This window comes from Oryza sativa, chromosome 4, assembly GCF_034140825.1.
Source record: "Oryza sativa Japonica Group chromosome 4, ASM3414082v1".
Classification (NCBI taxonomy): domain Eukaryota; kingdom Viridiplantae; phylum Streptophyta; class Magnoliopsida; order Poales; family Poaceae; genus Oryza; species Oryza sativa.
Window position 1 is genome coordinate 21,339,169 of NC_089038.1, and position 22,575 is coordinate 21,361,743.

General features: G+C 46.9%; 4 protein-coding genes across 13 annotated transcripts; 1 reads left to right on the forward strand and 3 right to left on the reverse strand.

Moving 5' to 3' along the window:
• Window positions 1-392: 392 nt before the first annotated feature.
• Window positions 393-5,208, reverse strand: LOC4335844 (stress protein DDR48). 9 transcript variants are annotated; one of them, XM_066309279.1, is made up of 6 exons: window positions 4,230-5,062; window positions 3,882-3,935; window positions 3,682-3,760; window positions 3,223-3,429; window positions 2,928-3,099; window positions 393-1,587 (listed from the first exon to the last, which is right to left on the reverse strand). In XM_066309279.1, the coding sequence occupies exon 6, from the start codon at window positions 1,584-1,586 to the stop codon at window positions 681-683; it is 906 nt and encodes a 301-aa protein (XP_066165376.1). In that variant the 5' UTR covers window position 1,587; window positions 2,928-3,099; window positions 3,223-3,429; window positions 3,682-3,760; window positions 3,882-3,935; window positions 4,230-5,062; the 3' UTR covers window positions 393-680. The 9 variants fall into 9 exon arrangements, with proteins under 9 accessions (XP_066165376.1, XP_066165377.1, XP_066165371.1 ...); XM_066309280.1 differs by having other exon boundaries at window positions 3,682-3,794; window positions 3,877-3,991; window positions 4,230-4,313; XM_066309274.1 differs by having other exon boundaries at window positions 2,938-3,099; window positions 3,682-3,794; window positions 4,230-4,310.
• On the reverse strand, window positions 4,235-8,180 carry LOC136355960 (protein SET DOMAIN GROUP 41). 2 transcript variants are annotated; one of them, XM_066309272.1, is made up of 7 exons: window positions 8,040-8,180; window positions 7,039-7,631; window positions 6,853-6,924; window positions 6,698-6,737; window positions 6,519-6,619; window positions 5,589-5,687; window positions 4,235-5,208 (listed from the first exon to the last, which is right to left on the reverse strand). In XM_066309272.1, the coding sequence occupies exons 2-7, from the start codon at window positions 7,615-7,617 to the stop codon at window positions 4,288-4,290; spliced, it is 1,812 nt and encodes a 603-aa protein (XP_066165369.1). In that variant the 5' UTR covers window positions 7,618-7,631; window positions 8,040-8,180; the 3' UTR covers window positions 4,235-4,287. The 2 variants fall into 2 exon arrangements, with proteins under 2 accessions (XP_066165369.1, XP_066165368.1); XM_066309271.1 differs by having other exon boundaries at window positions 6,853-7,631.
• A 739-nt stretch (window positions 8,181-8,919) lies between these two features.
• On the reverse strand, window positions 8,920-12,094 carry LOC4335845 (protein PHLOEM UNLOADING MODULATOR). The gene is made up of 4 exons (XM_015778203.3): window positions 11,661-12,094; window positions 10,075-10,469; window positions 9,799-9,992; window positions 8,920-9,575 (listed from the first exon to the last, which is right to left on the reverse strand). Exons 1-4 carry the CDS (start codon window positions 12,023-12,025, stop codon window positions 9,180-9,182), a joined length of 1,350 nt encoding a protein of 449 aa, XP_015633689.1. The 5' UTR covers window positions 12,026-12,094; the 3' UTR covers window positions 8,920-9,179.
• Window positions 12,095-13,733: 1,639 nt separating this feature from the next.
• On the forward strand, window positions 13,734-15,119 carry LOC4335846 (peroxidase 72). The gene has a single exon (XM_015778515.3). The coding sequence runs from the start codon at window positions 13,855-13,857 to the stop codon at window positions 14,890-14,892; it is 1,038 nt and encodes a 345-aa protein (XP_015634001.1). The 5' UTR covers window positions 13,734-13,854; the 3' UTR covers window positions 14,893-15,119.
• The last annotated feature ends 7,456 nt before the right edge of the window (window positions 15,120-22,575 follow it).

Genomic DNA, 22,575 nt, shown 5'->3' on the forward strand with positions numbered 1-22,575 from the left:
TAGCCCATTAGAATATGCCACATCACCCTGACCCAAAACATGAATGGCTCCATCGGACTAAATCGACCGAATCCACTCATCTAGTGTATTATGAAAATATTCATTTAGTATATTGAGGGAATATTCTCTTGGTAACCCATATATGCCTCGCTCGCTCACAAATTAGACGCATAAAAAATCTAGGTGGCTATCTTACTGCCTTCTGAAGGCCTAAAACTCCTAATAATCTGGATAAATATGAATTATCGATACCCTCAGTGGCAGATCTAAACACACCTAATAATGGTCTGTATATGTATATGTGTACGTATTACCTTAAAACAGGGATTGCTTATACGCGTAGCAACAGTAATCAGATCGATGCCAGTGTTCCGTGTTTCACAACTATTCGCTTGCTTGATACTACTGCATATATCACGTTTTATTCATGTGCAAACATAGCAGAGTAGTATTACATTTTCGTTCAGGTACATACACATACAGAGCATATTACGCACATCACACATCCTCTGAGATGTGTGATCAACCTTGCATATCAGAGACAAACTGATCAACCCATCCTGTAAATAAGAGGGAATACATACGAAATCCTTTTTAGCAAGGACCAACTGTATTCGAGCATATTTAGTACTTCAGCATCAAGAGTACCCTGATTCGCTTTCCTGATAAGCGATAATTATCTAGTAGTCGTCAGAACTGGTCTTGCCTCTTCCGGTTGCGTACTCATCAGTGCTCGACTTGTTGTAGCCACCAGTGTAGTCACCGGCGTCAGACTTGTCGTAGCCACCACCGCTGCCATAGTCGCCGGTGCCGGACTTGTTGTAGCCGCTCTCATAGTTGTCCGTGCTTGATTTGTTGTAGCCGCCGCCGCTGCCATATTCACCGGTGCCGGACTTGTTGTAGCCACTCTCAGAGTTGTCTGTGCTTGATTTGTTGTAGCCACTGCCACCATATCCATCAGTGTTGGAGGCGTTCTTACCACTGTCGTAGTCGCCGGTGCTCGGCTTGCTGTAGCCGCTTCCGCCATAGCCATCATCGTTGCTGCTTGACTTCTTGTAGCCACCATCATAGTCGTCTGAGCTTGATTTCTTGTATTCGTCACCACGACCATAGTCGCCGGTGCTGGAGTCCTTGTACTCGCTGCCATAGTCGCCAGCGCTGGACTTGTTGTAGCCACCACCACTGCCACTGTAGTCATTGTTGCCGGATTTGTTGTAGCCGCCGCTGCCGCTGTAGTTGTCAGTGCCGGATTTGCTGTAGCCACCGCTGCTGCTGTAGTCGTCGGCGCCAGATTTGTTGTAGCCGCCGCCACCACTGTAGTCATCTGTGCCGGATTTGTTGAAGCCGCCAGTTAAGTCGTCGGTGTTGGACTTGTTGTAGCTACCAGTGCTGCCATATTCATCAGTGTTGGTGTTCTTGTAGCCACTCTCATTGTCGTCGTTGCCGGACTCGTTGAAGAGGCCAGTGTCACGACCGTAGTCGTCACCGCTGCGGCCATAATCTCCAGTGTTGGTCTTGTTGTAGCCACCTTCCTCGTCATCAGCACCAGACCTTCTGTAGCTGCTGCGATCATACTCATCTGCCATTCTAAAATGAAAAGAGAGCACACAAAAATCAGGGAGATGCTTAGTTGCACTATGATTTGCAAGAGGTGCAGTAGGAGTTATTTATAGCAGTAGCTAGGTACATTTATGCATTTTGAGAAATAAATTGTTGTATCCGATCAGAGCTCCAGCAATCAGAATTACAGATGGCCATATAATATGGTGCACAATCAATAACTGAAAGCAGTTTGTTTGTAGTCTAGGTGAGGATTTTTTTTTTGTGATATTTGGAAGCAAGGGGCAAATGGGCAAATTGGACTTGGAGCAATTCACTGACCACAAAAATACATGCTTCAATACAGAAAATTTTCAAATGTGCCACAAATTATTTTAGTCGATGTAAACACACCGGAAAACCACTTCTCCTGTCCACATGTTCGAAGTGATTTTTCCCATATTTGTATGTGGGTCCTATATTCGTTAATTGATCATTAGGCACGGACATTACCTGCAAAGCAATGGATAATCACATCTTGCACAAGTGGATGCAGAAATTGCCTAAGCAGAGCAAGGGAAAAAAAGAAAAGGCACTACATGCTTTGATCAGGCAAACGCCGCAAACCTCATCAAGCTTGTATAGTTTCATTATACTAAATGGAAAATTAGCTCACATGTCTCAAAATCATGACATCTGGACAATACAGGAAATTTTTATTTTGCAAACTACACCCGTTTATGCACTCAAGTAGTTCACTGCAAAAGCTTAAACCGTAAAGAAAAGGAAGAACCCTACACATTACAAATATTTCAACGCAGTCCAACCAGACAACTCCTACTTTCAAGTTGCATGCTTGCATGTACACGGCACATCACAGACAATGCCAAGCAAGTTGTGATATCCACGAACATACGAGACATTTTAACACACATAAGAGAAATTTTAGATTTTATCAGCACCACTAGCTTAAAGTAGACAGATCCGTGCCGGGAAAAGACAAACCGGCCCATTAATGGAGACAGTTTAACTCACAAGCTGGCCTATTAATGGAGACAGTTTAACTCCCCACTCATTATGTCAGTAGAAGAAACATTACGGGGGAAGGAAAATGCGAAAGCATATTCCAACAATTATTTGTCACCAGAATCAGCAATATTGTTTGGCAAATTATGGCATTATCACTAATTCAACTTGCTATCACAGTGTCATAGTGTCATCTGTTTATCAGCAACTGTAGTTGTTTCTTTTGTGGTTGCAGGAGACTGTAGTTGAATCTAAATGAGTGGCTAGCTAAAGCTATTAGCTAAAACATGCACCTCAGTAATATTTTGAATATTGCTGCTGAAAAGTATTTCTTGCAGTTCTATAATTGAGCCACAAGTTACCTTCACTTACTCGGAAGAAGTTAATTGATGTAGGAATGAGCAACTAACAAACACAAAATAATTGCTGCAGGCTTGCAGCTGCATCAAACTGTGGTCATATGGATACTAGAATGAACTGCAACTGATAACCATTCATTTTGCTTACGCACTTGGCAAAATGAAGATAATATTCCTGCATATATGGTTGAAATTGGCTAAAAGTTAACTTATAAAGTAATAATACGGAAGAAGGAAAATTCTATTGGTCACACCAAGATTGAAAGGCAGAAAAGAAAAGTAAATAAAGAGAACACACCACATGACTCAACAGAAATCCATGATTGCTGTCCATTTGTAAGGATCTGAAGCTGTTACAAGTCAACGTCGCTTCCAATAACTTCAGAGAGGGTAATTTCGTCCAATTATATTGAATAAGACACTCTGTTTTATGCATAGCAAGCAGCTGTCACATTGTCTTCCAAGTCCAAAACAATTATTGTTATCACTTGAAGAGCATCTCAGCCTGTCAGGAGTGTTTCTTATAAGAACAATTTTTATGCCTTGAAAAAGTAGCGCTATTGTTCTTTATTTCCCTTAAAAATATTCATTTGTTTTTCTCAATTAAATACTGCAAATATCTTGAATTATTGCTAGATGGAATTATTCTTCCATGAGCTGCCGACAAGATGCAGATTGCAACCAAGGAATTGAGAGTATATTCCAATCACAAATTGACTCTTTCTAAAGCAACGAAGAATTTAGCTTTGTTTTGGACCTTTATTCTTGAGTAAACTTTTGCACCATTATTTAAATCGAAGATCTTCACAGCCCAATCTGATGATGATTCTTCCAATCTTCCAAGAGTAACAAACAAGAAAGATTTTGATCCTGACCAGAAAAAAAGTTATAATAGAAAAGGCACCATTTGATATGTACTGTGATTAATTTCAGATATAGAGGTTTGGAAAACCTTACACCTCGGTGATTCCTTTATGGGATAGGTGTTGTAACTTTAAACTCATCTTCTGCCTGAAATGTTTGGACAGAGATCCTCAAATCCATTTTAACAACAATTCAAGACAATTCTGTTACAGCGCCACATAAAAATCGTAAGTGAACCAAAACCGCGGAAGCATTGCACAGACTGTTCCCACAAACTGATTTTGTCACTGTTAATCTATAGTAGCTTTGTTAATCACAATAAAACAGAAAACGTTAATAGCATCCATGTAACTCCCCCTTGACAAAAATTGCTGATAAGTTCTGCTTGTAAAAGAAACTATCAGTTCAGTCCTACAACAATCTTAAAAGTAAGCTGCTCACCTTGATAAAGACAATAGAGCACATCAAACATCAGCTCCAGAGATATATCACAGAGAGATCATTGTACATGATTGATACATTCAAGCAGATCTTTAGCACGATTTGCCAAATAATGTTCTGGACCATAGCATATACTTGCAAGGTATTTGCTGTAGGTGATGCAGCAAACAGCTAAGCTCAGAATGCACTCTTTCTGTTGCTCGATGAGAGTTGCTGGCGCATGTTTACCAGAAAGGTTGAAAGAATCTTCCTCAGAAAGCTGGAAAGCCTGAAATATTGCTGGACCAAGCCAACTGAAATCTATGGGGTTCTTTATCTTTTCCAGGCAGGGTAAGCCTTGGGCTAAAAATGGCCAGCACTGCAACGATAAAGATAACAAGGGCTTGCCAAACTTCTCACAAGTTGATCTGAATTGATTGTACCGCACAGAATCATGTTTTGCCGAATTTGTTGAACATGAAGCAAAGCTGAAGATAGCTTCAGGCATGTTTTTCCTTGTTTCTCCCTTAATACATTCAGCAAAATCTAATATGGACTGTCCAGTGCTTAGCAAAAAATGCGACAGAAGGGTCACAAAGGAACATTCAGATAAAAACAAGTGATGTGTAGCCCCTGCAAGAACTATTGAATAAGCTGCTGCAGCTTTGGTCATTCTGAAAATGAAATCACAATTTTCTCCATGCAAATTATCAGTGCTTGATTTGAAGGCACTGCACCGGTATGCAGAGGCAAGTATCATGAAACTGCTGACACTGATATGGTGTAGGGGGTGTAGTATGTATTTCCTTGGTGAAAGTTCCTCTTGCTGCAAATCATTCATCAAGTTTTCTGAAAGCATGCTTTCAATTACATCACAGCAAGCTTTAGAGTCATCAAGGAATGAGTATTCAGATATTGCCTGTTGTAAGTTATTGTCCAAATCCTCAATTGCTGGGTCTGTAACAGCATTATGTGGCGATTTCAAGTTCCTAGCATCACACTGATCAGCACAGACATGTCAGCATGAAGAAAGTATTAGCTTGTTTTTATTAATTTTTAGAAGACAAGAAACATTTTGCTAGCATGAATGCATAAAATCGACTAGAAATTGTTGATATTATTGACTTGTGAACTTGTGGTTTATTCGTTCAACAGTTCAACTAATGTTGGGTGAGATTTATCTAGAAGTTGAAATGCATAAGTTCAATTCAAAAGGATGGTACAAAAGACAGAGTAGCAAAGCAGTGAAATGTCCCTAACAATTCTCAGAACGTTGTACGATATTGGCAGGTGAATAAACTTGTAATGATAAACTTAAATTTGTGAAATAAAGTGCATGGCGAATTACTGACAGTATTTTCTTCAGAGTTTGAATCTTACATTCAGAATAAGATCCACATATGGTTTTGGTAGTGCAGTACAAAGCTCGCAAGAACAAATGAATTTATACTTTGACCACAGATCTGAAAGCCTTGCTTCCTGGAAAGGTTAGTTACGAGTGTGGCGACAATATCACAGTAGGGGAAAAGGTCAGAAACTACTAGTGCAAATAGATAAGAAAACAAGGCTTTCTTTTTTAACATCACAAAATATAATGGACCTTAATTAATCAAACACTCATAACATTAGCTGAATATTTCATTGAGTCAATCAGCATGCATCAATTGATCATCAATGAGAAAAACTGGTAATGCTGTACATCAACCTATGCTAAGATGTTGAAATATAAATGTGTAACCTACATGCACTATTGCACTCCGCTATGGGCATATGGGATTAAGATCCAAGAAAGCAATATGCGAAAATTAGATTGGATGGTTTTCCTCAGGTTAGTTTGTTCCATTAAGTTAGAAATATATCCTAGGGGTTAACCAAATGATCCCTATAAAAGGGATGCAATATACTTAATTGACCTAAGCAAAATAATAGTATCAGTCTCTAGTCTCTTCCTCTCTGTCAACCATCCCACTCTGTTCATACAGTGTCCTACCCTTGGTCCTTGGACTTAGCAAAGAGTGCCTTACCCTCAGTCCTTGGACCTTTACCAAGCCAATTCTGTAACAGTACTTTACAATCTGCAAATGCAAACTAAAGTAGGTGCACATAAAATTACATTTTCTACAGTTCTCTAACCTTAAACAGGAAAATCTTGTGATGTAAAGACTAAACATTTGGTGTCCCAGGGAATACAGTAGCAAACAAATTACAAAAGCATGGAACAAGCAAACCTTGGTTTGATTCTCCAAAGCTATTAAATGATACACTTCTATTGTGAAACACTGGAACTGTTGGGTGAAAGGAAAACAGTACCCTTGTCTGAAGAAGATCAATGTATGTTATGAAAACTTCATCTCCCTTGTTGATTGGCTTTGTGCAGCGAACAACAACTCGTGGACCATATTTACATTGAGCTGAAGATAGAGATGGTACAAGCTTAAAATGAAGCTTTTAGAAGTTCCAGAATCAAAATAACATGTATAAAAAAGTACCATGAGCAAAACCAGCTTCTTCATTCTGCCAAGCATGCCACTGCAACCAATACAGAGTCCAATAACTCACTCTACAGTGTGTAATAGATACCTCCAAATGATGCAAGCAAAAGTTTAGTGAATACTAAATAAAACCATCAGTTAAACTCCATTACCGCATCTGGCGCAGCTCCTTTGCTAACAGGAACTACACATGATTCTGGTTTGTTTGAAGTACACCCTTCATTCTGTGGAACCAATACAAATCGGTAAGAAGCACTGGGACAGCAACTATGATTGAACCATGAGAAACTAGGGCCATAAACAGCAATCCCCAGAGACTGCTCTTCGCTAATCTGCACCTCAACACTATTTGTCATCACTGCCCACAATGCCACCTTCTCTATCGTCAAGCCATTGGAGAGACCAACATAGTTCTTCATCCTCGATTTTCTGGCAGACAACATCAACAAACTCCCCTCCAGCACCCCCTCGGCAATCTCCCCACCCTCCTCCAGAACCTCCCTAATACCACTTGCAGAAAGCCCGCCGATCCTATTGGAGCTGCTGACCGAATCAGATGAAACAAGACCACGCGTCTCAAGCGAATAGAGAAGGCGGAGAGCAGCACGGATATCGCTCGTTTCTTCGGTAAGAGTGGATGGGGAGGCTTCCCTGAGATGTTTCACAAAGAAGCAACATTCACCAGAAGATGAATGCACTTCACAGTCCGAGATCAAGCAGTCCGAGCAGCAATATCGAACAGAACCGCACATCGTGCAAGACATGTCGTGGGGGGATTGAGCCGGTATGCGGTGGAAGCATGACGAACAGTGGGACTGGAGCGACGCATCGTGCAGGGCAGTAGCATAAGGCGCAATGGCCTGAGTTAGGTCCTCCGACATGTTCACAGATTCCCGGGCTCTCATCCCCATTGCCATTTTGTCAGGTCCTCCTGCAGCGAAAGTTTTATTTTGCACAAAATTAAAATCAGGAATAAGCAAAGGTTAATGTTTGTAGTGTCATTATTGCAAATCTCCCGGAATAACAAGATTACCCAATACTAATCAAAATTGAAAAGGGATTTCCCCTCTGCTTAATCTATCGAATTATCCGGGTCTAAATTCAGCATTCTGACGGCTTACACCCCTACGACCTTTTTGCCCCCAAACTTAACTTATTACTACAACCTTACCAGAAACTCCTCAACAAATCTACCCCTGCCTAACCAGTTCATTTCATGGCGGGATTTTTCCTTTTAGAGCAACACGGAAGAGAACCAAACCAAACCAAACCAGCCTAGTTAGTTAGTAGCTCTAGTTAACATATCACGAGTGCTTGAGACGGCGAGGGGTCTGCTCACCTTGAAGCCGCGTCCCCGCAGCAGGGTCGTAGGACGGGGCGGCGGCACCGCAACCGCGCCAGAAGAGAGGGGAGCGAGGCGGCGGCGGCGTGCGTGCCGGCAACGGAGACGACGAGACGAGAGGGGGGTGTGCTTTGGCTTGCCTGGGCTGGGTGGCTGGGCCCTACAATTCGATGGCCTCGTTGACCTCCCTTGACTGAGAAAACGTGCACCGTCCGATGCAAGAGGGACGAACAAGGGGGTTAAAAAAAACCTGTTTATTAAATTGTAGTTTATTTTTTCTTTTAAATTTTGTACTACCAGGTAGAAAATACACTAACAAGAGGGTTTTTATGCGGGTAGCGGGACTACCTACTTACATTCCTAGGTGCAAGGCAACGTGGCGCGCATCGAAGAGCGGAGCAACTTTTAAGTATCTAAAAAGACTTTAAAAAATCATTGTAACTACGTTGTAACTATATTATAACTGCATTGTAACTATACTATAACTACGATATAATTTATACAAAACTTATATTCAACTGTGATTTGGCTAGCTAGCATCGGAATCTTATAAGTGACGTGCGATGAAAATTTTCTTTTTAACATTTTTTTCTTGTCATGCACCAATCTCGAGGTGAAAGTTTTAGGGGTAAAAAACTCGTTTAAGTTTTTTAGCAATTCCATACTAGATAAACCCTCCAACTGGCCTAGATGATAATGTAAGCCACTCCCTGAAATGAAAAATCTGCCTGAGCCTGACAGGCTGCTTCTTCTTGTTTAGCTCAACTCAAAAATGTGTTTTGAGATTATCTTTTTTTTTTACCCCACTGTTTCCCCTTTTTTCTTTTGGTTTGAATGTTACGCTGTATCTGAATCGAGATAAAAGAGCAAGGCAGAGTGGTCACATTTCAGGCATCATATGATAGAACAACCAGATTCTCCATACAGCTGCAAAAAGCTACTTTCGCCCAAAACATACGCCATCGGTCTGAAACTCTGAATCCTGTCGGCACTCACTCAGCTCAAGTTACATCTCTGTTAAAACCATGCATCCTACAACAAGCAACACTCAAGGATCTGAATCTAGAGAAACAACACTATAACCCTGGAAAAAGGGGGTTGACATTCAGAGGATTCCAAGAAAGCTAGTAGCTGAAATCACCCGTCGCTGGTTAATGTCAAGGCAAGGACAACACAGGTCAGGGTGAAAATGATCGTAGCCGCGGCGAAGGCCAGGATGGCCCTCTGAGAGACGCCCTGCTTTTCTTGGCCGGCCAGCTCAACCTCTTTCAGCAGGCCTCTGATCTCATCGACGTCCGAGTCCTTCGCCGCATGGATTAGCCTGTTATGAACCTCATCGAGTTTGGCGAGCCTTCTAGCTCGGCTGGCGTCTCTGGCAGACCAGATGAACCTCGTCATCCTCCACAGGAGTATGCCGACGTAGATCGCCACGACACAATCCACGGTGTAGTGATGGCGTTCTCGTATCTCCCTTTGCGCGCTATGCAGGACAAGAAGCCATATTGCGACGGAGATCCAGCCCCCGTATGCTTCCTAAGAGCGTGAGACAGATTCAAAAGGAGTTCACAACTTCAGATGACATCAATTGTAAGTATCTCTATTCTCTAACACAGCGCTGTTGCAAAAGAAAAGGGCATAGTTGTATTGATGAAGGGTGGTTCTAATAAGTACAAGTAACTCATTTCCAGCTTCCAACAAAACAGCACATATAGAGATTTTGATGTTGTAACAGGGAAAAGGTGAAAGTATGACATACCGTCCACGCCATTGCAGTAAGAACAGCAACAAGCATGTGCCCACTGTACATAAGATCATTGCAACCACCACTAGCTTTCTTCAGTAGATGGTACCATGAAGGTCCCTCTCCAGGAGTTGGCCTCAAAATGTCTACTAGGAAGCTCATTCGACCCCAGTCAGGCCTATACTCACCAGGGTAAGATTGAACAGCAGCTGTAAAAGGGAGGACGATAATTTAGTTTTCTCAATTTCACAACACTAAAATATTAATTAGGTGATAGCCAAATGTACTAACCATAGGCCACATCATCTCGTATGACCCTACGGATAGCATCTGAGTCTGAAGCATATGGAACATAATATTTTTGTGCCCAAGGATGAGGATGGCCGGGTATTTGATACCGAGCTGCAGCACACCATGGTCTTGCAGATGGAAGAATTGTGGCCACAAACGTCATCGTCCGAAGCAAACGACCAATTGCCATAGTGAACATATATCTTGTGGCTATTCCAAGACCAGGAGCTTTGATGCAGCCAAAGAGCACTGAGAAACCCAGCATGATAAACAACATCAAGTAATGGTGAAGAGTGATAACATGGGCTCTCAGTAGATCAACCACACTTTGAGGAAGCTTCTCGTTCAATGCTAGAAGCAGCCATTGCCCAGTGTCAGGAAGTGGAGCAGCAGATCTGTTAAAACAGTAGAACAGACTTCAGTTTACAAGTAATTGTGAGGATTTCGATGCTTCCACATGAGAATTTGTCTGAGCATGGATGTGAGCAGATGGCAATAAATTACTTGAAGAAAGGTACATATGGTAAGTGGTAATGTTATATGGAAAGGCACTATTGTTCTTGAAAGTGAAAATTAACTCTGAATGGGCCATAATCCAGTTTATAAATATATAAAGTTTGTCTTCACAAAATATTGTAGTCTTATAGCTAGCTGAAATTCACAGGAATTATGAACTTGTTGTCAATTTGCATTCAGGAGACCATAGGACTAGATGCAGTCAAATGTTAGATTTGTCTTCTCAATCAAGTCGAGAGAGGAATCACAAATAGATCAGGAGTACATGTCCAAAGTACGTACAGACGCTTGGCTTTCTTGCCCAGTGAACTTCTAGATGGCCCTTTATTCCAGAAGGGCATCGATTCCTTACTTGAACTGTAATCTTACAAACGGCAATTACCATTTAAAGCTTTTTCATTCGACTGCACCTACCAAACACTATAAACTTGATCTTTATTCCAAAGTTGAAAAGGCAATATGTTAAAAACCACAAAAGAATAGCGAGGACACAACAAACAAGCCATTGGATTATGGAGAAGCTGAACCCCTTGAGATCACGACTAGGTTAACCAAAATGGAGCATTTGTGTCACAATCTCACAATATCATCTCACCGGAACTAATCTGTCTACTCCAGAAACAAGAATCGGTAACAAAAATCACCCTGCACGACAAACTGGAAGTTTTTAACCAATTACACAGACGTTTCTCTCTAAGCAAACAGCTTTCTGCTTTGAACTGATTTATACTTTCTTCATTCCTCATACCTAAAATTAACTATTTAAAATTCCACAAAGTGTAATATATGGAAATTTATAAAACTCTCCTATGCTCAAATTTCACCCGAATTAATAAGCAATAAAATCTGCTAATAAAAATGTGCACTCCTACCAGCAAATCTCTGCTAGATCACACCATAAAATCCTTCCACAATCAAAGAGCTTAAATCTTCCCCCAAGATCCAAATTAAAAAATATGCAATAAATAGCTATTAAAGAGCTTAATAAATCTCCCCCAAGATCCATGGCATCTTTGACCCCGGGCACCGAATAATCCGTCAGCTCCATAGCTCCGGAGAAGTGCACTGACCTGTGCCACTGGAGCCCCATCACGGCGGAGACGAAGCGGACGGAGACGGCCTCGCAGAGGAAGGCCCCGAGCATGAAGGCGATGGAGCCGAGAAAGGGCAGCGCGGCGCGGAGCTCGGCGGACCAGTGGCGGTAGAACGGCGCCCGCGCCGCGGCGGCGAGCGCCAGCGCCGCCCACAGCGCCGGCATCAGCCGCCCGTGCCACGCCGGGGAGAGGTACCGCAGGTAGTCCACCCCGACGTACGCCGCCGCCGCGACGCCCAGCCCGCCGCCGGCCCCGGCGAGGAGCCGCCGGAGGCTCGCCGCCAGCCCGCGCGGCGGCCTCGGCCTCGGCCTCGGCGCCTTCCCCCTCGCCGCCCTCGCCATGGTGGCGTCTCCGCGAGACGGCGAGAGCTTCACTTGGTCATGGACTGCGAAATGGAGTGAGGTCAGCTCGAGGGAAGCTGGGAGATCCGGGCTACTTTGGGCTAGGTTGCAGGTGATGTTTGAACCGTCCGATCAAAAATATACGGTCCAGATTGATGGGTGAGGCGCTATCATCTCCATCGGGAGAACCAGGTTGTATAGCATAGGAATAAGTCTATTACATATCCTCTGTCTTTCTCCTAATTGAATCGCCTCCATCAACCGCAAAACCAAATATAATGTCTCTCCTTTCTTCAGAAACGGTTGCAAACCAACTCCTTTTGTAGTTTGGGAAGCGATTTCTACTGATGTGGCAGGTTTTGACCATGGTCGACTTCACTTAGTCAGTAGTGAAACTCACATATCAACGACTCTCCTCTCTTCTACTCATCTCTCTTCTCTTTTCCCATCTTTCCTCCTAGACCGGTGGCACAAATCCCGCCGAGAGAGCACGGCCATGGTAGTTGTGGGCTGATGGAGCAGGAACTTGATGTGCATTACCACCGTACCACGAGGAGTTCGTGGCCCTGAAGCTCTAGTATGGACTCTATCGATGGCAACAGCTCCAATGCCGCGTCTACTAGGCCAAGGGCCGACATGCCAGCCATGGTGTTTCCATGACCTTGAACATCTCAAGCTACTCTATGACGTCGTGCTATGGGACAGAAAGTTTCTAGGTCTGAGGTGGCGTCCGCATACCTTGCGCTTGTGCACCGCAAGCTTGCCGTGTCATCGCTTGCGAGGCATGTAACATCAATTACCCGTGCTCTCCTCCATAAGATTTGTGTCACCGGTCTCAGTGGAGAGATGGAAAAAAGAGGAGAGGGAAGAGGAAGAGAGGAGAGTCACTGACATGTGGGTCCCACCTGCTTACTCAGCAAAGTCAACCATGGTCAACCTGTCCCATTAGCGGAAATTGCTTCCCAAACCACAAAGGAGTTGATTTACACCGGTTTCGAAGATGGAGAGGACGTTATACCCAGTTTTGTAGTTGAGGGAGACGATTTAATCTGGAGCAAGAGATGAGAGAGGTAAAATAGACTTACTCCTATACATACAACCAGGCAGGCTGGATCGGGCCAGGCCCAATATATGGCCCAATGCGACCCAATGACCTATACATCTCTCTACTATCTCACATGCAGCGATGCAGAGTCACGCATCCTGCCAAATGCATAGGTAGAAAGGACGATCAATTCAGGGTTAAAAAAATAGTGCAATGTTTATAAACTCTTTAATTACTTTTTTTCAGTCATTATCTAAAAAAATACTAATTTTCAGTAGAAGGTACGTAAGGGGAATATATTTTGGAAGGAGTGGCTATAGCTAGTACTAGCTTTTAGGTGCCAATTATAAGCTAATTAAGAAGATGCACACATTTTCGATTAGCCGAGTGCCTTTATAATTAACTACCGCTGTTTGCTTCTGCATACGTGTACCCGATCGATCGAAGCAGCTGAGTCCAACATGCGAAGTGCAGAGGTTGTACTTGCCCCCTTGCAAAAAAAAAAAAAAGAAAAAAAGAAGAAGAAGCCTCTAATGGAGGAGGTGAGCATGCATGCGGATCGAGCTGGAAAGCGCCATTACCGGCTCCCTCAAACTCCTTAATCTACCATTATCATCTCGTGATCTCACCTCTCCCATCATTCTTCTTCGTGTTTGCATCCTATAAATTGCTAGTCACTCTCCTTGATTCCTCACTCAACTCAGCCACAAGTATAGCTAATCAAGCTAGCTAAGCTAAGCTAAGTTAGTATAGTGTGATACCTCTTGTGAAGGTAGAGAGATCAATGGCGGCGACATTGCGTTGGGGCGGCGGCGGGCTCGCGGTGGCGGCGTTTGCGGCGGTGGTCGCGTTGTCCGGCCTCCTCGGCGTCGCGGCGAACTACGGCGGCGGCGGCGGGTTCTTGTTCCCGCAGTTCTATCAGCACACGTGCCCGCAGATGGAGGCGGTGGTGGGCGGCATCGTGGCGAGGGCGCACGCCGAGGACCCGCGCATGGCGGCGTCGCTGCTGCGGATGCACTTCCACGACTGCTTCGTGCAGGGGTGCGACGCGTCGGTGCTGCTCGACGCCGACGGCAGCGGGCGGTTCGCCACGGAGAAGCGGTCCAACCCCAACCGCGACTCGCTGCGCGGGTACGAGGTGATCGACGAGATCAAGGCCGCCCTGGAGCACGCGTGCCCGCGCACCGTCTCCTGCGCCGACATCGTCGCCGTCGCCGCCAGGGACTCCACCGCGCTCACCGGCGGGCCGTGGTGGGAGGTGCCCCTCGGCAGGCGGGACTCGCTGACGGCCAGCCTGAGCGGCTCCAACAACCTCATCCCGGCGCCCAACGACACGCTCCCCACCATCGTCGGCAAGTTCCGCAACCAGGGCCTCGACGTCGTCGACCTCGTCGCGCTCTCCGGCGGCCACACCATCGGCAACTCCCGGTGCGTCAGCTTCCGCCAGAGGCTGTACGGCCAGCTGAACAGCGACGGGAAGCCGGACTTCACCCTGAACCCGGCGTACGCGGCGGAGCTCCGGGAGCGGTGCCCGAGCTCCGGCGGCGACCAGAACCTGTTCGCGCTGGACCCGGCCAGCCAGTTCCGGTTCGACAATCAGTACTACCGCAACATCCTCGCCATGAACGGCCTCCTCAGCTCCGACGAGGTGCTCCTCACCAAGAGCCGGGAGACGATGGAGCTCGTCCACCGCTACGCCGCCAGCAACGAGCTCTTCTTCGCGCAGTTCGCCAAGTCCATGGTCAAGATGGGCAGCATCTCCCCGCTCACCGGCCACAACGGCGAGATCAGGATGAACTGCAGGAGGGTCAACCACTTCTAGAACCCTTCCACGTACGTACGGCGCCCACGGCCGATCGATGTGATGTGATGTGATCCTATTTGCTTCTTTGTGTTTTGCATGTTGATTTTATGATTTGTGTTTTGTATTTTGCTTTGCTTTGCTGCTCGCTTAATTGTTCATATTAGTTTTTTCATGTGTGTAATTCCTCCTGCAAATGTATCAAGGAATGGTCTAATAAAAGTCCATATACCAATTTGTTTCTGTCACCTGTTTAACCTTCAAATGTTCGCCCTGTGAAAAGCTTTCAAAATGTTCCCAAGTTCCAAACCTTCAAATTTTCTCAGGGCCCTTTTGGTTATAGCCCAATAAATAGCCCATTACAGCCCAAGAGAAAAACAGCCGTAGTCCCACCTTGTCTCTTCTCCCCTCGTGTGTCTCACGCAACACGCACGAGAGCGCCGCCCTCTCATTATCTTCTCACGCTCTCGCACATCGACGACTCCCGGGCGGGCTCAGCCCAATTCAAGGGTATTCAGATGAATACCCAAGATTTCTGAAAAAAAAATACATATATAAGATATATATTTTATATGTACTATATGGGAAAATATAGAAAAGGAACTACTTGATAGAAGAAGCCCAATCAAAAAGCCTGGCAGGCTGGTTCCCTCTTCCCACCTTCCTCATCTCCTCATTTTGCAGGCCCAATAGCCAAAACGAAGGCCCAAAATCAAGTAACCCTAGACCACTTCGGCACCTCCTGCCTTCGAACGCGCAGCGCACAGAAGCGAGAAAATGGACATTTAGCCACTTTCAAAAAACTGTTTCGCTGGAATGCCATCCCGAAAACGCGTTTCGCTAAAATGCCAATATGAAGCGCGCACTCACCGTGTAGGATCGAATCACAACAACTAAGGCAACTAGAGGGGGGTGAATGGTTGGTATACCCAAAAACCGAAAACTTTTAGCGGAAATAAAAGTTACCCTCGAAATCAATGGAGATCAGTATGACCGGAGTAGATTAGCCGGTCTGACCGAAGCGTAGCCGCCGGTCTGACCGGTGAGATATGCTCCTGACGCCTGTCGCCAACGCCGGTCTGACCGCCGTGTACCCGCTGGTCTGACCGCCGCGATGCCGCCGGTCTGACCGCCGGTGTGTCGCCGGTTAGACCGTCGAAACCCGGTGAAACACAAATCGAAGAACTCTTAAAGTAGATGGTGACTTTATTGATTCTCTCTGTGTTTACAAAGTGCACCAACAACACTCCTTACAAAAAATTTCGACTAAACTCGAAACCTAACTCAAAACTCAACTCAATTGCTCTCAAAAGCGATACCGGGAAGCCTTATGCTCCCCCTCTATTTATACCCGAGGTAGGCAGCCTAAAGCCATGAACCAAACTCATACTAGAAGTCCTAAACACCTTAGGAAACCCTCTAGTACAAGACACAAACGTTACATAACCAATCATACTAAATTTGGACTCCTTCCAAATTCGACTCCGCATCCCATACGCACATAATACCTCCATCGTATGCCATATGGAATCTCCATCAACCACGTGCATCAACTCTAGCCTTAGTATCCCGCATGATCTCTGACCACCACGAACGTCGTCTTATCCCCAAGCCAGCTCCCGGTCCATCACCGCAAATACTCTCCCGAGGCATCGAGTCACCTACACATGAAATAAACAAAGAAACCATATTCCGAGACCAAGCTATCTCCAACTTGACTCATTAGTAGCAAACAACAGTATTACATACGTATAGTATCCATCTAGAAGACATAATCATGAAACAATCACGGATATCCAAACAAACAAGTCGAAACCGAAACCGACACAGAGTCGGCCGGTCAGACCGTGGGCTGCGCCGGTCTGACAGCGCAATACACGCCGATCTGACCGGCACACCCTGTCCGGTCTGACCGGTCCACATAAAATAACAACAGTACTTGTAGATTCACCTGTGAAATCCAATCATCTCCAAAACCACTTCGAAAATAAATTCCAAATAACAAAACCAATAATCTCCAATGCCAATTGTTCATCACAGAATAATAATCAAAAGCACCTTTGATTTTACACACCGCCACTTTGCCATATTGGCTATTTTGTGCATTTTCACTGGAATGCGGCTTGATGAGACCAAATTGCCCTTGCTCACCGGTTGCAAGGGGATCGATCCAGTTCATGGGAGGAAGAGGACGAGTGCGGCGAGGTGGTCCGCGTGGCCGAAATGGAGGAGGCGGCGAGCGAAAACATGGCAGCGGCGGCGACGATGGCGACGCGGGCATGGCGATGTCGCAACGAAGGGATACGCACGGCCTCCACGCCGACGACGATGACGTCATGTCCTCTGGCGTCTCCACCGCCGCCCTGTCAAGGCACGCGAACTGCTTGGTGTGCTCCAGCTTGTGGCTGCCCTTGATGCTGGACTCGTGCAGCCGCGACCTGTCGGCGGGGACCTCCACACTCCACTTCCTCGCCGACACGACGAGCATCTGCGCGATCCTCGTCAACGGGCTGCCACCGGGGCGCTGGTGCCTACACAGCGGCGTGCTGACGAAGAAGTTGACGACGACGATGGCCATGATGTCATTGAACCCCCGACGAAGAAGCCGACGACGGCTACCGTCGGCGGCTGCCCCTCGGCACCCTCCTGTGCTAGCGCCGTTCCAGGGTCCCCGGTCTCCATCGCCACCAGGGGGAGGGCCGCCGCCGCCATCCTCCTCTGCTCCCTTCTCCGCCGCCCGGATGTCGTCGTCGCCTTCGTTCGCCATGCCGGACGCCGTTTCTCGGAGACCGGGGGGATGAGCGCCCGCCCTGGAGGGCCTTGCCGCTAGAGCCGGGTGCTTGCGCCCGTCGCCGACTGGCGTGCCGGCCATCATCCGCGAGCCAAGACGGCTCGGGCTGCGCCCCGCTTGATCTATGCCGCTTGGGTCGCCGCGATGCACTGGCGTTGTGTCCCTTGCTCACCGCGCTCACGACACATCGGAAGGGCAATTTCGTCTCATCATCCGGTGGAGGAGCGAAAATGATTTCGAAAATGCACAAAATGGCCAAAATGGCAAAGTGGCGGTGAGTGCGCGCTTTATATTGGTATTTTAGTGAAACAAGTTTTCGGGATGGTATTCCAGCGAAACCGCTTTTTGAAAGTGGCTAAATGTCCATTTTCTCCACAGAAGCAGAAGCGCGTCACGCACGAGCGGTGCACAGATGCCGTCGAGGCATCGCCCTCGCCCTCTCCTCTCGTCCTCTCCCCTTGGCTGGTTGGCCCGGTGCCCCTGTTGGTCGCACTGCAGCGCCTGCGCCCCACCGCCCTTTGCAAGCTACCTCGCCGAGTAGTTCTGATTCGATTCAATCGATTGCCAGAGGCAAGCTATCCAATCCTCACTTTCCAATTTGTTAAATGTGAAGTTTGAATCGCACATTTGTTAGATTGTTGCCTGTTGAACTGCTTAAGTGGTCCATAATATAAGAGAAAATTTGAACCCAATTTGTTGTCTAATTCTTGTAGACTGGACAAGTATACACCAAATTTTAACTCAAGAGAGCTGTACTTTGTTTATTGTAGTGAATGGCTGCCTAATTTTGTGCATTAACCATGGTGTGATGGCGTGATGTTGATGGATTCGTGGATATATACTTAATCTGTAGATTGTAGTGCATATATTTTTCACAAAGTATCACAATAATAACTCAATAAGTAGCACTGTACCATATTGTTGATTATTTTTTTAATCTGAAACATGAAGAGGAAAAATGATCCCGCTATTTTTAGAAAAAAATGGTACTTAAATACCATATTTTAAGATTTTTTTTATCATATTTGATATGTTGAACGATTGTCAATCAGTAGTTTAGTACTTCCATATGTTAAACACATTAAATTTATGGCCAATTCTGCTTATATCAGTTATATATATTATACAACTATTAGTTAGAACGATATGAAATTATAGATATCAAATGTTAGGCGTTGGGTTGAATTTTGTTTTACTTCTTCCTATTTCGAATACCCAACCTTAAAATCCTAGGCCAGCCACGCTTTTTCGGAACCATAAAACTATATTTGTATTGCTGTTTAAATTTTCTTTTTGTAAATTTGTATTATTACTATATTGTGTCATCATTTAACTAAATTTGTTCTAGCATATATAGATTTTGTGGTGTTCGAAAATTTTAGTATGTGAAGTGAACTCTAAAGTAGGACTACCCGACGATAAAATTCTGGCTACGCTACTATCTTACAATTATTCCATGTATCATGGTGATAGAGTTTCACAAAACCATACTGATACACTTTTGACCTATTGTTGTTTGATTCACCATTCTTACAACTTCTATTGTAGCCAAATATTTGCCTTCTACAAATATGCTATAAGTCCAGCTTGGCTTGGCTTGTTAAGCTCGCGAGCCACAGTTTAGCAATTGGCACAAACGGTATGCTGAAGATGCTAAGACTAGGGGCAGGTGGCACTGTAGAATGGAATGGGGAGAACACCACATGTACACACCCAATGGGAGGGGTGGCCATGTATTAATATAGGAAGCACATGTACAGGATCCTCAATTAGAGGAGAATACAAGAAAAGAAACAATACAATACAATCTGTACATATATGGCAAAGTATTCCTAATACCCGCTCGCAGTCGCAGCGGGAGGATCACGAACGCAAAGGCTGGATCGAAAATCTGTAAATAACTGCACAGGCAAGCCCTTGGTCATGAAATCGGGGAACTGATGCGTAGACGGAACATGGAGCACACGGACCTGTCCCAGAGCCACCTTTTCCCGAACAAAGTGGATGTCAATCTCAATGTGCTTGGTGCAGCGGTGGTGAACCGGGTTGGCGGTCATGTAGGCAGCACTGACGTTGTCGCAAAAGACAACGGTCGTGGTGGAGATGGGAGCATGCAACTCCTGGAGTAGCTGGCGGAGGCAACAGCACTCGGCAATCGCGTGAGCGACGGCACGATACTCCGCTTCGGCACTGGAGCGGGAGACCGTCGTCTGTCGCTTGGAGGACCAAGACACCAGGTTATCGCCGAGGAAGATGCAGTAGCCTGAGGTGGAGCGACGAGAGTCGGGGCAGCCGGCCCAGTCTGCGTCGGAGTAGGCGGTCAGAGACCCGACCGGACCGGTGCCGATGTGGAGGCCGGCGGAGAGTGATCCCTTGATGTAGCGCATGATGCGTTTAACCAAGGCGAGGTGAGGCTCATGAGGGTCATGCATAAAACGACACACCTGTTGAACGGCATAGGCGATCTCAGGACGGGTGAGGGTGAGATACTGGAGGGCATCGGCGAGGCTCCTGTACTCAGTAGGATCGGCGACGGGGGCACCCTCCGAGGCGGAGAGCTTGGCGCGAGCATCAACCGGGGTGGCGGTGGGGTGGTATTCAGACATGCCGGCTCGCTGCAGGAGATCGACGGCGTACTGTCGCTGGGACAGGAAGAGGTCGTCGGGTGTGCGACGGACGGAGATGCCGAGGAAGAAGTGGAGGTCACCAAGATCCGTCATGGCGAACTCGGTGTGCAACCGAGCCGTGATGTGGCAAAGAAGCTCAGCGGAGGAGGCCATGAGGATGATGTCGTCGACGTAGAGCAGCAGGTAGGCGAGGCGATCACCGTCCCGGAGGATGAAGAGCGATGTGTCGGAGGCCGATGGCGTGAAACCCAGCTGACGAATGTATGTAGCGAACCGTTGGTACCAAGCCCGAGGCGCTTGCTTGAGGCCGTAGAGGGAGCGCTGGAGGAGGCACACAGCGTCGGGAGCAGCGGGGTCGATGAAGCCGGACGACTGCTGGCAATACACCGTCTCGTCGAGGGTGCCGTGGAGGAAAGCGTTCTTCACATCAAGTTGATGAATCGGCCAGGAGCGGGAGGTGGCGATGCTGAGGACGACACGAATGGTAGAGGGCTTGACGACGGGGCTGAAGGTCTCGTCGTAGTCGATGCCATGTTGTTGGGAGTAGCCATGAACAACCCAACGTGCCTTGTGACGGGCGAGCGAGCCATCGGAGTGGAACTTGTGCTTGAAGATCCACTTGCCGGTAACGACGTTTGCACCAGGTGGGCGAGGGACGAGCCGCCACGTGCCGTTGTCGATCAAAGCCTTGAACTCTTCGGCCATGGCTGCACGCTAGTTGGGGTCGGCGAGGGCAGAGCGGTAGTTGGCCGGCAGTGGAGAAATGGCGCCGTGGGATGCCGAGAGCACGAGTCGATCCATTGGCTTGAGAGAATCGGTCTTGGAGCGTGTCACCATGGTGTGGACCTGCGGGGGAGGTGTGGGTGCAGCCGCAGCGATGACTTGGGGCGGAGTCGTCGGCGCCGGTCGTCGTTGGTAGTGGTACGGGAATGGCGCCACCGTGCCGGCTGGTCGTGAAGAAGACGTGGACGGCCGGATAGCTGGTGACGATGGTGCCCTGCTTGAGGAAGATGGAGACATGGCAGCCGGCTGTGTGGAACTTGCCGTCGTCCTGCCCGCAGTGTGCTGCGGGCTGCACGTAGTAGGGCAGGTGCTCGTCCTTAGTCGAGGGAGCACCCGTGGGCAGCCGCTGCTCGACGTTCACAGGGAACGGAGCGTGCGGCAGGTGCGGCTGCTCAACACCAGCCAGTGATGGAGCGATCACAGAGGGAGCAGGAGCATCCTGCAGTAGAAAATCCAAAGAGGAAGCATCGACGGGATCTCCCGAAAATGGAAACTGTGTCTCATCAAAAATGACATGGCACGAAATAATGATGCGGCGGGTGGATATGTTGAGGCAGCAATAACCTTTATGCGAGGAGGGGTAGCCCAAAAAGACGCAAGCGGCGGAGTAGGGTGCAAGTTTGTGGGCAGCGGTGGCACTAAGGTTAGGATAGCATAAACACCCAAACACTCGTAACATGGAATAATTGGGAATCTTGCGATGAAGAAGCTGGAATGGGATTGAGTTGTTTACCGAGGACGAGGGTCGACGGTTCAGGAGGTATGTGGCGGTGGCTAGACCTTCGGCCCAATAGGAGGGTGGCATGGAGGCTTGTAGGAGGAGGGTACGGATGGAGTTATTGAGGGTGCGAATCATGCGTTCGGCCTTGCCGTTCTGCGGGGAAGTATATGGACAGGAGAGCCGTAACAGGGAACCTCTACCAGCGAGAAAGGAGGTGGTGTTGTGATTAACAAACTCGGTACCGTTGTCGGCTTGGAGACACTTGAGGCGGTGGCCGAACTGTGTGTGGGCATACTCAACGAATTCAACAATATGGCGATGAACATCGGATTTCTAGCAAAGAGGAAACGTCCAACAAAAATGAGTAAAATCATCAACCAGCACTAAATAAAATTTGAAGCCCGAAATGCTCATAACGGGAGAAGTCCATACATCACAGTGCACAAGTTCAAAAGGAGAAGAGGTACTGGAGGTGGACTTATTAAAAGGAAGACGAGTGTGTTTCCCTAACTGACAGGCATGGCAAAGGGAATTATTTGTCTTGGAGCGAGGTATGGCGGATAAATGTTGGAGAGTGGTGACGGCGGTTGGACCCGGATGACCGAGGCGGCGATGCCATAACGTGGAGGAGGTGGCAAGGTTGCAGTGGGCGGCGATGGAAGGTGCAGCGGCCGGGAGGGTGTAGAGCTCGCCATGGCTATTGCAACGAAGAATCACGCGTCGGGTCTGAGGGTCCTTAAAAGAAAAACCAAACTCGTCAAACTCAATGGAACATTTATTGT